Genomic DNA, 14,561 nt, shown 5'->3' on the forward strand with positions numbered 1-14,561 from the left:
GGTCAGTGACGACAGTAAACGGGCCTAGTACCTAGGTATGGTTCAAATTTTTCAACAGCATACACAACCGCTAGTGCCTCTCTCTCTGTCGCACTATAATTACGCTCATTTTTATTTAAAGACCTGCTTATATAGGCATATTAGGATGGTCGTCTCCCTCCACGTTTTGCGTCAAGACGCCACCAATGCATAACTAGAAGCGTCACAATGTACTGTGAACGGTTTATCAAAATCTGGACATATTAAAATGGGTGCCGATACTAATGATTTTTTAAATCCATGAATGCGTTTTCCGCGTCTGTGGACCAAAACAACTTTGTTTTCGTACTAGTAAGTGCGTTCAAAGGTGCAGCTATTGTGGAGAAGTTTTTTATAAAACGTCGGTACCAGGAACACGTACTAAAAACATTTTTACCTCCTTTGCATTCTTTGGTGTTGGAAAATCTATAACCGCACGCACCTTACTTGGATCAGTCCGTAAACCGCACTCGTCTACTATGTATCCCAATATTTGAGTGACTTGCGAAAGAAATTACTTTTTCAAAATTTATCGTTAGATTTGCTTCCTAATACGTTGATATACTCTATTCAGTAATAATAAGTGTGTATCATAATCTTCTGACACTATTATTACGTCATCGACGTAGCAAAATACCAGTCCCTTGGTCACTTCACTACAAAAGGGTGTACAAAAAAGCATGTCCATAAGCCTTTGCTGACGCGCAGGCGCTCCAGTAAGACGAATGGCATGACATTAAATTTAACAGACCCTTTCCCGGTGCAATGAAGCTAGTTTTTCTTGTGACTGAGCATCTAACTTTATTGCCAAAAACTTGATTTAAAATCGACTGAGCTAATAAACTTTGCGTTTCGAAGACTATCCAGTATTTGGGGTATGTAAGGTATTGCATAAGCATCCCCTTTAGTAACTGCATTTAATTTGCGACAATCCAAACAAAATCGCCATGTACCATCCGACTTGGGAACCATAAGGACCGGATTAGACCACGGACTTTCACTGTGGGTTATTACATCCAAGCTAAGCATTTTATCCACTTCCTTATGTAATTCCCTAAGCTTTTCCGGTGACATGGGATATGGTCTACACTTAATCGGTGGTGAATCGCCGGTATCAATTTTGTGTTCAATTAAATGAGTTCTACCTAGACCCTTAGTCTCGAAAGAAATTTCGTGAAACTTTTTAATTACAATTTCTGCCAATTCTTTCTGTTCTGATGTCAAATTGTCATAATATGTTAAATTATTTAATTGTTGATCAATTGAGCGCATTTCTAATAAATTCTGTGGGTTTCGTAATATAAGCAATTTTATCAAAGATTTCTGGTAATAACGAGAATTCTTTCCAAAAGTCGACTCCTAGGATAACATTCGATACTATAGTAGGTATAACGTGAAATTTTATCAATCTAGTAACCCCTTTAAAAGATAGTGGCAGTGTTATAAATCCTATTGTATTGCATACTGAACCATCTGCCACAGTGACAGTAGTAGCGGATTCTACCATTTGGTAGCCTAAATTGACAAAACGCTCGTGTGCACCATTCCCTATAATCGAGATTGCAGCGCCGGAATCCAACAATGCACAAATAGTCAAATCCAGAATATTAACATGTAAATAAGGCCGAATGTCGTTGTCGTCAGGTTTAAAAAGGACCGTGGTGACGGCATTGTTTTTAAAATATTGTGATACCATTTTTAACCATTTTGTACTATCAGTAGTTACGGCTTTTTCTACTGAAGTGCCGCCACGACCTTCACCAATTAGTTTTTTGGCTGTAAATTAAGTCTACACTTCGGGCACGATCGTGTCGTATACCCGAGTTGACCGCACTTAAAACACATAATACGCTTGTCGGTACACGCCTTAGTATGATGTGTATCTACCTTGCACCTATAACAATACATCTTGCCGGTATTTGACGGCTTTTGATTGTGAAACTGTGATGGTGGTCTGTACTGTGGCCGTTGGTCAACGAACTGTCGTTGGTGTTGTGGCGGTATATTTCGACTACGAGCACCATGACTAAAGGTGTTGAACGACCTCTGTTGTTGTACAGATGTAGATGCGACGGCAGTAAAGTCCTGTTTTGCTGTTTTACCTTTATAAACAAAATCAGGATTTAATGAAGACTGTTTTGGCGGTTCCGCAAATAATTTTCCTTTTTGACGTGCAGCCTCAATTATCCTACAACAACGACGTAAATCTTCGACGGAGTTAATTTGCTGCAATGCGAGCTGCTCCGAAAACGATGGCCTAATATTATGAAACAAGACTTCCAATTGCTCCTTATCACTTTTTGGACTCGCAAGACGTGCAAACATACCACTCATAACCGCAAAGTAAATATGAGTCGGCTCGTCTTGTCCTTGTGTTCGCGAATGGATTTCCTGCAGTAGTCTATAGTCAAAATCCGTTGGTGCAAACTCCTCGAGTAACAAAGTGCTCAACCCCTTCCAAGACTGAAACCTGTGTTTATTTCCTCTATACCATAAAAGACCTTGATCGATAAACAAACAACAAGCTGAGTTAAACAACTGCTCATCAGAAATACCAAACGCTTGAGCACGCTCGTTTACCGCTTCTAAAAACGAATGAACACTTGACAAACCGTTGAACTTATTGTTGACATATTTTAGAAGATTAAAACCTGTAGACTCTTTTGTAAACTCACATAAATCAGCACAGACACCAGAACCGGTACTTCCAGGATCGCTTTGCTTTGTTAAGAACCTATTAATAATAACCGAACATTGTTCCAACTTTGACTTTAGATTAGCACTCACTTCCTTTTCTACCTGTATCTCAAGTACAGTTAACCTGTACAGTCGAAAATAAAGGTGACAGTACAAAGCTTTGGCACGGACTAACAAACGACTGTCTTTAGTTTTCTCCAAAGAACTCAGCTTAGACTGTAACTCCTTCATTTTCTCTGTAATTACAGGCAACTCCTCACTAGCTCGCAAATCTTCACCTATAATTTCTTCAGGCAGAAATTCTGTGCATAATTTCTTAAGTTGTTTTCTCATAATGTAAACTGTATCTCCCGGTGTCTCTGCTCTAACACTGATCTCATATGTCAACTCATCTCGCAGCAACGAATGATAATTTACTTTCTTTAAATCCATGTTTTAGATAAGAAACAACAAAGTCCAAGTGTTATTCTATATAAGTTTGTTTTGTTTACCTATGTATGAATGTTAAACACAACACTATTCCTCCTCTATCCCAGGGGTTGACCTAACAAACTGAGTAACAAAATGCTGTTTACCACTAAAAGTTTACACCAAAACTCAATAAATGTTAATTTATTATACTTATATATATTTTATCAAGTATTTTAGTTAAAAGTAACTGCAATACAGTAAATACAAAAAAAAATTGGTATGGTACTAGAACTCCAGTATCACTATTTAGTAAGTAATTATTTTAGTAACAGTTCTTACTAATGTATAACCTAGGTAGCTAGGTTGTACTTTAGAGTAGCTCTTAACCTAACATGCAGTTTATTTGTTTATGTAGATAATATTTGTGAAGTAATTTAGCAGAAAAACTGCTAAGCAAAACACTAACAACTTAGTTTAGTATTCGCTAACAACTTAGTTTATTTGTAACCCGGAGGTCTGTACCAAAATTTTATCACTTATTATTAAGTTTCCAAGTTAAAACTAACCTCTCGGCTAGTATACCTAGTTTTATTTATAACTAACACAGTACCAAGAATAGATACTAAAAAAAAAGTATTTCTTTTGGTTTTTCCCTTAGAAATATCATAAAAGAATCTACTAGCATTAACGCTAGAAGTATTCCAAAAAAAGTAATTATAATAATAATTGCTAGCTTTTGCTAGACAAAAGAACATTAAAACAATTGCTATCTTTATTTTGAGTAGCAATAAAAAACAAAATCCCCCGAACAACTTCAAAGCTTATGGAACCCCGCTTAACCTAATTTGTATTAAAATTGTCACCTAGAACACTACAAGCACATCAAATTCACTGTTTGTGATGCAAATAGATCATAAAATGTTTAGATTATCAGGTCACTATGACTTAAAGTTGACCTTTATGACAAGTTTGTTTGTTATGTTGTTTATTCACACATTACCAGTTGGCACTTATTCTTATGTACTTAAATATGTACTCACATATGTTTGTTTGACTATGTTCAACAATTATAACAAGATTTTATTTTATTACTGATTAATTTACCATAATTACTAAAAGAAAGGTGTTTCTGTAATTAAACTAATGTTTGATCTTTAAATTTTGAAATGTAAATATCTACTAATTTAAGCACTTTTCTTTATTGCATGTAAGCCAACTAAGCAAGCACAAGATTTGCAGAAAACAAGTTTATATGACATGCAAGTTGTTTAATAGTTGTGTTTTCAAATGTTGTTGTAAATAGTATTGTTTTAATAAGATAATTTCACTGAATTTAACACTTGTTTTACTGGTGTTTGACAGAATGTTACACTGAAAGCAATAGCTATTTATGAATCTTGCAACCAACAATTTCCTTATGTATCAGTATATCTCAATATATATTAAAATACCTGTTGAACACGGTCCTGTGAGAAAAAACACAATATTTATTTTTATACACTGTGGTCAAGTAAGGGTAACAAAATGAAAGTCTCTAGCAGCTACAACACAACAATACAATCACTACTATGAAATTGGATTATTTAAGAATAGAAATGCCAGCGTGCCATACGCTTCTTTTATTGACAATCCAGTCTTAAATATTATCCATAAGAAAGCAACAATTATCCAAACCTAGTGGGCGCCATTGTAAGCTGGCTCAACTGGCATGGAAAAATAAAATAAAAATACTCTTCTGCAGTGAAAGTCTTTAATCAGCGAAGGTGGAATTTTAACACTGGTTCTTACATATGGTGTTTGGATAAATGTAAGGTCAGACTCCCAAGACAGAAGAGAAACAGGGTCGCGTTAACGGTTCGCGTTGTTTGGACAATTTGTTGCTTCTTACTTATTATGAAAACTACAGTGTTTATGGTTGCTGAGAGATCGAAATGACTTACAGGAGGGCTCTTCTCAAACCTGACAGGTCACACTCACTCCGTGCTTCTACCGTCCGGCTGTCCTGTGCTTTGTCTCCTATCTCTTGGCTTCCACTAGATATTGATGAGCTGTCCCCAAGTACTAGTTAAAACATGCTATGTGACATCAACCATCCATGGTGACGAGGACTGGAGTAAAAGCTTCAGTATAGCGACATAGCATGAAGAAGACAGCGATAGAGATGAAAATCAATTCAGTACAGTACTTTCAGTACATACAGTTCAATAAACGAAACTGAATATGAAACTGAAAATGAATATGAAAAATATATTTCCCTGAAACAAAACATTATTTGTTACAGCCATCATTGACACTACTGGTTTAAGAGTATGTAGAAAGGCATCATCAATATTTACCTCGAAGGATTGATCTCTTTTCCTTCTCCCACCCCTAGATCCAGTACTGTATTATTTCAAAATCTCTGTAACAAAATGTCAGCATTAAATATCTAACTTTACAGCACTGTTGACTGAAATTGCCAGTCTTTATGATACTCACCAGTGCAGTGTTGACGGCTGAAGGAAATTACAGTTCCAGGCGACATAAAATTTTAAGGTTCCATAAACCTGAAAGAGTTAACTATTGTTACTATCAGAAATCCAGAAAAAACATTGAACTAACTTCAGGAATGACAAACTTACTACATTTGAAGTTGTTCTATTGCAAACTTTCAGCCATTTGGCCTTACATTGTGGGATGCCTCGGGATTCCAAGGCGGAGGCCTATTTGCCACGCAGCTCCTCGGCACAAACGCACATCCGCCGACATCATCGATGACGATGAAGAATCAAGCTGTCAAACTCAAATTCGAAACAAATGTCACTGTCAATGTCACTCGCTGTTTAAGCTACCGTAAAAACTACATGACATTGATGCTTTCAACGAAGTGACTTTTAATCCCGACAGATGCCGCAAACGTTCCGTTACACTCATTCCTATTTGGTCTACAGTATTGTCTCATACATATTCCTATTCCTCTATATCGTTTATTCGTCCAATTTCCATTATGTCATCAACTTACTCAGTTATTTAAAAGCAACAGAATAAGACTAATTCTGACTTCAAAATATTAAATAAATATTTTTCAACCCTTATGTAAGGTGAGTTTCCACATGCATAGGTAAGTTATCTACCAAAAAAAAGAAAGACCACGTTCCAATAATACATGCAACGCCTTTCAGGTCTAGATTAAATGCAAATTCAGACCAAACACTAGCTTCTACTATTTTTATGCTCAACTTTGGTCACACAAAGAACTAAAGGCCAGCATGGTAGAGCTCCCGCTGGCCATGTTACCGCCTGCTTCCTTCCCTTGAAGGAAAGTTCGACGGGTCATATTGTCTGGTCGGGTATAGGGTATGTGCAGGGCGCAAAATTGAGTCAATCCTTCGGAATCGCCGGCTTTGGCTCGACGCGAGCGCCGGCTCTCTTGTCAAAGGATTTGCACCTCTAATACATGCGGAACTAAATAAGGATCTATTCTACGAGACTACTTATGCCACAAAATGAGGGTAGTAGCTTATCGTTGTCATAAAAATGGAAGGCTGTTTGCGTATCGAGATTTGCGCAAGAATCTTGGCGGAAAGACAAAATTCATTTTATAATTCGCTTAAATATTAAACCGAGCCTATCGTACTCAGGGCCTATTTCACCACTTGTCGACTAACTTTAAGTGTCAGATAAAAGTAATGCCATCTTTTTTTTTATTCGACTGGATGGCAAACGAGCAAGTGGGTCTCCTGATGGCAAGAGATCACCACCACCCATAAACATCTGCAACACCAGGGTTATTGCAGATGCGTCTTACTCTCCACGCCGAAACACAACAGTGCAAGCACTGCTGCTTCACGGCAGGTCTTTGTTTATTCGGACAAAACAAACAGAGACGGCATCACTGATATCCGTCACTTAAAGTTAGTCGACAAGTGGTGAAACAGGCCCTTAGTATTATAAAGGAAGTTTGAGAAAACAGTGATGCAGTTGGTTACAAAAATGCTTGCAATTTATACTACTATCTACTAGCATGCTTATGAGATAAGCTATAAAAGAATTGGCTATTGCCGGTCCAAATTCATAACTTTTGGTGGATTTATATTGTTAATAAGTGACCCAGGAAACATTGCCACCCATTTATGTCTTGTAATATCTCTCATTATGTCTCATATAACCTATGTGACCGAGTTTCAAAGCCATTTCCTATAAGACACAAGAAAATTTCTTTGTACTTAATGTGCAAGAAACCGAAAGCCGACAGCATCGTAACCGGCAACGAATTCGCGAATGAATATTAATTGAAAGTGAGTAACCAAATTGGCGTGAAAGAAACGAGAAATTGAAACGGCTGTGACAAAGAAAACGCTAATTAATATTTTTGGCAAAGCCCACACCGCAGGTTGCCCGGCGACGTTAATATCAAACGGGATGTCTAAATGGATTCCCGTCGCACAAAAACAGAAGTGTATTACTTCGCGGCAGATGAAGTCGTTTCCTCCCAACAAATAGAACGTCGAAAACATCAGACGCAAATCTCCCGCCGCGGGACCAATGCAATCCCCGGGAATGGAATTGTTGAGGCGATGGATAGGCCGATACATCTTTAATTCGACCTCAATTGCTTCTCGCTTCCTAAACAAAAGAACAAACAACTCCGACAAACCGTCCACCTTTTCAATCCGCCCAACTCCGAGCGGGTATGAAAGCGCTATAATTGCACTCTATTAAAACTCCGGCTGTCCACGACCAAGTTCGCCGCGATATAGGAGCTGAAGTTTCGCGATATTTCAACTGGAAAATAATGCACGTGTAAGAGCTTTTTATTGAGAATAGTATTGGCAGGCGCGCAGGTGAAATAAATCTAACTTTCTTATGAAATATGTCACTTTATGGGATGGTAAATTCGAGTCGTTATTGCAAAGAAATCGAGTTACGACGCCGTTCTGCGTTTGTGAATGATAACGTCGGCATTTGAGTGATACCCGCTGATGTTTCCTCTCCGGAAAGTTATTCAGGAATACTGCCTTTGTTTTCGGTGTAAAATTTAAACATTACTCCACACTCCCATTAGAATTTGGGAACAAACTTCGTGCCTCGCGGCTCCGTCTGAGAACTTCGGGGACAACAGATTTACATCGAAACGAAACATCACGTTACGAACGGTAAAAAAACCGGATAAGTGCGAGGTGAATTTTGTACTGAGGGTTCTGTACAATTGTGAAAGCAAGCAAAAGCAAAAGTCGATGTTTGGAGTTTGTTTCTTGCCTGTATAGTGTATAGTTCTTACGTAATGGGAAATAGCCTTGGTTTCGTTGTTATATGAAAACGTAATGTTTCCTAAAAGTTGTATCTTTTAGAGGCATACATTTAGGAATTTTTTTTTTCAAAGCTCCATGCCTCCAGATATGAGCGAGTATTTGATATTAATTTCAACTTCAACGTGATACTCCCACACGCTCCTAAGAAAAATTGTCTTTAGACGACAACGTAGAGATACTACAAGCCCTAAAAACACAATCAACAGCGTAAAACTTGTCTACTTGTTGAACTTATTGAGTATCTTCGTGGAAGCCAAATATACTGCGAAACCTACCCGGGCAGCTCTGCTGTTGCTGTTACTGAACGAGTGTTTCAAAGAGCACGCTAGAGTAGACTTGCCAGTTGTGTCGAGGTTTCTTTTCAAAATAGGTATATTTTAGTGTCGATTTTGTCTTAACATGGCTAGGTAAAGACGATCACGTAAGGCAGCGAACCAAGCTGACTCCAGCCGCAGAACTTTTAACACGATGCCAATACAGCCTCCGACCTGGGTTTGAACGCGGTGGGTAACTTTATAAGCGTTTGTGATTGATGATTCGATTTAGAATGTTTAGAGGTTTAACTGGATTATGAAACTTAGTTGGGGCTCGAGATGGAAACTTATAATGACGTTGAGTGTACTAGAATCGGCTTTTCGGCACCGCGCAACTTAGGCGGAAGGTTTCGATGGTTAACATTGTAGAAATACCGCGGACTAAATTGTATAGAATAATGCTTCTGTTGGAAATTCGAAAACGTCTTAACGTTCCAACAAGCTTTATATTAATTCGTATTAAGATTATTCAAGTTGACAGATCATAAATAGTACGCTAGGTTTTAGTAAAAATACCTTTGTTTAAGTGAAGGGTCCACGGAAAGAACATAGTCACCTTTTCTGAAAATTGAGATTTTAATCAAAAAATGTAGAGCTCGCAAAGTACTATAATTTGCCATTGAATGAAATAATCTGAAAACATTATAAAATATATTTTTTTAACTTTTAAAGAAATGGTAACCGTAGTAATTGTTCGTGATGACTAACTTTCAAACCGCTATAATTCAAAAAGTTGCTTAGGTGACCATGTTCTATCCGTGGTCCCTTCAAGTAGACTTTACTCATACCACTACTGTTAGGGACTGAGGTAAAAAAAAACATGTAAACAATTTATAAATATGAGGTATCACAGAGGTATTTACTTTTTGGAACTTTAATTTTCTGAGAATAAAATAAATATTATTATAATGTAATGATGTATTGAAAAAAAAAAAAAAAAAAAAAAATTAAATATTAAATATGACAAAACCAACCCAGAATATTTCAGTCAAGTTCAACTGAACACCTTTGTAAATTTTAGTTGAGTTTGACAAATGTTTCAGTAGTTTACTATGTTTCCACGGCAGGTGATACAACGAGCAGGCCACAAACCATTATGTTAGCGTCGAAACAAAACGATACTTATCGCTCTCCATCCTATCGTTTCCGCCAGTTTCCGCACTGCGTCTCGTGGTACGGGGTGGGGTGAGTGACGCTATCAGTTGTATGTAAATAATCTGTTTCGACATTATTTATAACGACAACACGTGGCGTGACAGGCAGAGCTTTTTCTTTTATTTCATACATCAATACGATTTACAATTTTGAATGTCACCAAAAAAGGTGTGCACACCGAGTTTTTTAAAAGCGCCGTCGACGCGCGTTTGTATGTTTAGTGCTCTATGGAAAGAAAAAGGCGCTGTCAACTCGCGTTTCCAAACCGCGCGTTGAAGGCACGTTTAATAAACGCAGCGTGCAAAGGTTCCTGATGGTTTAACCTATTCGAGTTAGTTATACGTTGATCCTCAAAATAAACATTCATTATAAATCTAATGATTACTTATTGACATTTTCTTCACAAAGTATGAAGAAAAAAGGTGATAATAGTGCGCGCTGGGAGCGGTGACGTCGGATTGTATGCGGAAGGAAAAAGTTTTTCGGATGCGCCGGCCGGGTTTCGCATTCTCATCTCCTGGGTAGACGCGCCAAGTATGGCAACTGCGCTCCCGACCAACCAAGTTACTTTGGGACTATCCAACAACCAAGTATGTGGCAGCCGCTGGTGGCTTGATGCGGCCACCAGTGGCTGCCACTTGCGTCAAGTGATCTGACACTGTGGCCGTGTGTGCGCACGAGTCGAACGACAAAACGCAGCCACAAGTAGCGAGCGCGGTCGACTCCCGCAGCTTGTGGCTCGGACGCGGCCACTCAAACGCTCAGTGTGCGCCGATGCTATACAAAATGTATGAAGAAACGCAGCTTGTGGCGGCCACTAGTCGCTCAAGCGTGGCCGCCACTAAGTGGCCAATGTACGGGGGCCCTTACGAGTACAACAGTTATAAAACATAGTGTATACTTACTACAGTCTGCCTCGTCCGTGCCGTCCAAGCAGTCGACGTGCATGTCGCAGCGGTAGTGCGCGGAGTAGCAGTACGTCTTGTTCCACACGTACTGTCCGCACGACAGCTCGTCCTGCGCGCAGTCCGGCGGCGCTGCGGACAACAAACATGTTCAATTAGAGGTCAACAAAATATTTTTCTCAAAAATGGTATGAAATGTTGCCATTACGTCAACAAAAACGTCGTAGAAAGTAACGTATCACCTGGCGGTTCGGCCATCAAACTTCTACTCGTCCAGGATTGCTTACTTAGGTACTGGTCTCTGCAGTAATGTACTATAAAGGGTCTACGCAAGATCTTCAATCATAGAGTGCGACTAAAGTACCACCGCGGCGAGCACTCTTCGTCCGGCTCCATAATGCAGGCAAGTGCCGACGAATTATGCTTAATTTAATCACGTTGAAAAATCCCCGAAATTGTCATTTCAAAAATGGCTAAACCGATTTCAATCAAACATAGCTGAAAACCATCGTGAGGAAACTCACTCTCAAATCAGTCCATCTGTTTGAGAGCTACGATGCCACAGATATATACAGACATAAGCGTTAAACTTATAGACCCTTATTTATGCGTCGGGTGTTAAAAATTAGTTTTATTATTTTCATTTAAGTGTCATTGGTTCATACAGGTCATAGAGCCGGGAATCATGAGTAAGTTGCACCAGTTTTATTCATTGTAATGAGAACCAATGTCAAATAACTGGTTAAAGACATTACTGCAACTAAAAATTTCCGGAACTACAGATTACACGACTGGTTTGGAAACTTTGGGATTATTTACAACAACATATAGTAACTTGGTGCAGTTTATCTTTGCAATAAAAATGGTGCAAGTTGTTTGCGAGGTCGTAAAGGAAACGCCTATGAAATGGTCAATCGAGCGCAGCAGTGTACTTGCATGATTTTTTTCTCAGGTCTGAACTGGGCTTTATATTGATTGAAAAATACTTGTTAATTCTATAAATAAATGTTATTAAAATAATGTTAGTCACTGACGCATGCAATTTTATATATAATATAATGTTGTATGTAATATATTTCTTATTGTATGTAGTTATTCTTAAATATAAATAATAATATTAATTTTAAGATGTCGGAATAATACAAGCCGAAAGTTACCTTTATATCCAAAATTAAAAAATTTCAAATTCAGTAACATCTTTAGCAATGAATCCGACATCATAAATTAATAAATTAATTTTAACTTTAAAATAATTTTAGTTATAATCCTTTTTAGATTGTATTTAGCACATTTACAATTTAAGGAAACTGTAGGTCTTATGTTAATCATAAGTATTTCTGTACACATTCTTGTATATACGACCGTTTGTTTCTCTTCTCAATAAATAAATAAAATAAATAAATAAATTAATATTTGTGAACTCCTAAATACTTAAGTGGCCGCATTGGCAACAAACGGCATTGAACCCACGGCTATTAGCCACAAAGGGTTCCGTAATCACTGACCCATCAATCAATGGACCCGGGGTTCGGCGGAATGGAATCATTTCAAACATATTCTCGATACAGGGATAAAAGTATCAGAAGGAGGGAAAAATACTTGTTGATGTTTTGGCCACAACCCAAGGGTTCCTCATACTACGTAAATAAACATAATGATGATATTTTTTTTTAAATCCCCGTGGTAATTTAGCAAAATCTTGGAATTTCAGTCTAAGCGGAACTATAATGTTTCACACGAGCATGGCTGTGAGTGGTTTGTAAAAAAAAGAAATGTTCCTTCTAGTGAAGTAACCATCTTTGTTGTTTATTTGGGTGTAACCAACGCTGCAGGTAAAGCCTACTCAATAATAAGCGGATGCCACCACAAGTACGAGTACTACAGGACAAATTGGTAACCGGTGGTAGATTTTTTTTGACATTCATAAGTGCTTGTTGTAGCCTAAATTGAATAAAGATATTTTGACTTTGACTTTGACTTTGATTGAAGATATGCACTGTCCGCCTTAATCGTTCGTATACGAGTACTGAGTAACTGCCATTTTGGATGAGTACGCTAACCAAAGTCAAAGTCAAAGTATCTTTATTTGTCAACATAGGTGGTTACAATATACACAAGCTGTTACAATTAACCGTTCCGGTAATCCTACGCGGCGCCTGGTTGGGTCGCCATGTGGGGGGGGGGGGGCTCGGGGGTCGAGACAATGAAAAGACGTCTTTGCTCGAACGAATATCTTTTAATACTAACTTTGGATCCAAGCAATATATAGTACGTATATCTAAACAGTATAATTGTATAGCAGGAATGCATACACACACCACAAGTTGTTACCTGTGACACTGTGGAGAATTCGTGTATCTCTATCCCGTGGGAACTATATAATTTTCCGGGATAAAGACTTAAGTCAGCAGTGCAGCAAAACAGGGGGCGCCACCATCGTGACCGCACTCACCCTTGAAAAAACGGGGAAGTACAAAGGCAGAGATGATGATGATGATGATGAGAGATTCAGAGATAACTTTAGAGATCATGATGTATACAGGATTAACTATAGTTATGAAACTTATGAAGCTCCTCGGCACACCATCAAGTATTTTGACGGTACCTGTTCCAAATACTTTGACGGACAGGGTAGGAACGAGTGGGTGCAAAGGTCCAGCCAGCGAGGTGTGAACAGGGCGGGCGGGCCGCGCATACTTGCGGACTGAGGATCATTACGGGATCTAAGGGTGCACTTGGAAACAAGCAACTTTGGATAATTTGGTGCCTTTCATGATTGACATGATTCTGGTGGTTATAAATGAGGTATCCGTTTTATTTGACAAAGAGTGTTTGCGTGTGTGTAAACTGACCACACTTTGACAATGAACTAGTAAATAGTTCGAAACGCGTTAATGTTTCATGTGGTGTTTGTATAAAAATAAAAATTTGGATAGAAACATTGTGTCATGGTACTCTACTGGTCTAGGTACTCGTAAATATCTTCCTTCTGTAATACGCTGTCGTTAATGCAAGCCTAAACAAACGTTTTCACATTCACCGCACAAATCTGCATTCGCAAGTTCTCTTCAAAAACTGCTGGAAATAACGTATACGACTGACAAAGAGTGAGCAAGGATATTCCTGTAAGCCTGCACGCGATTGCACTGCCGTGCGTCAAACGAATGGACGAGAAAAATGCAAAAGCCGCTAGCACGCCTGTCGTCTTAACTGGAAAGTAATGTTTTACAAATAAACCATATTATAGATTCATCATGAAAATATTATTTTTCTTTTAAAATGTAAGTTAAACAACTACTAATAATAGGTACCTACTAAAATAAAGAAATAAAGCAGGTGTTCATATAAAACATAAACAAGTGAGCCAGTGTGATTTACTCATCAAAGTGATATTTAGGATTCGTCGTTATTTTATTAAAAATATCCCAATTCAAATTCTTAGTGCGGGTATCTATACATTTTCCAAAAAAATACAGAAAAGCGAAATTTCTCCAAAACGGAAAGACTTTTACTAAGATATTTTTTTATATTTGGCAGATGATTTTTTCTGTAAGTTTGTCCTACTACATTCGGAACAACCTATATAATCAATCGTATACTTTCCGTAGGTTCTCATGTTCTCAGAAATTTTGCAGTTTGTTTTGCAAATCATTAAACATCTCTACAACCCGTATATAACCCTGTATATAACCCTATATGCCACTAAATTGATGGTTTTTTTTTTCTTTCTTATAATATCTAAGTATTAGTACTACCCGGTTCTTGGTATG

The 14,561-nt window shown here is 38.1% G+C and overlaps 1 protein-coding gene and 1 long non-coding RNA gene across 2 annotated transcripts in view; both read right to left on the minus strand.

Moving 5' to 3' along the window:
- Positions 1–3,312: 3,312 nt before the first annotated feature.
- LOC141430074 (uncharacterized) lies at positions 3,313–5,373 on the minus strand. Its single transcript, XR_012451606.1, has 2 exons — positions 3,514–5,373; positions 3,313–3,476 (listed from the first exon to the last, which is right to left on the minus strand). It is a non-coding gene; the product is annotated as an uncharacterized lncRNA (long non-coding RNA).
- Positions 5,374–8,482: 3,109 nt separating this feature from the next.
- The window catches only part of LOC141430265 (CD320 antigen-like), a 450,087-nt gene continuing 444,008 nt past the window's right edge, over positions 8,483–14,561 (minus strand). Inside the window, exons 3-4 of the mRNA XM_074090873.1 lie at positions 10,792–10,923; positions 8,483–8,604 (exon numbers count right to left, since the gene is read on the minus strand). Of these exons, the coding sequence (XP_073946974.1) occupies positions 8,483–8,604; positions 10,792–10,923 (254 nt within the window). The remainder of the gene's footprint in view (positions 8,605–10,791; positions 10,924–14,561) is intronic.

Source organism: Choristoneura fumiferana, chromosome 8, assembly GCF_025370935.1.
Source record: "Choristoneura fumiferana chromosome 8, NRCan_CFum_1, whole genome shotgun sequence".
In the NCBI taxonomy this organism is placed as follows: domain Eukaryota; kingdom Metazoa; phylum Arthropoda; class Insecta; order Lepidoptera; family Tortricidae; genus Choristoneura; species Choristoneura fumiferana.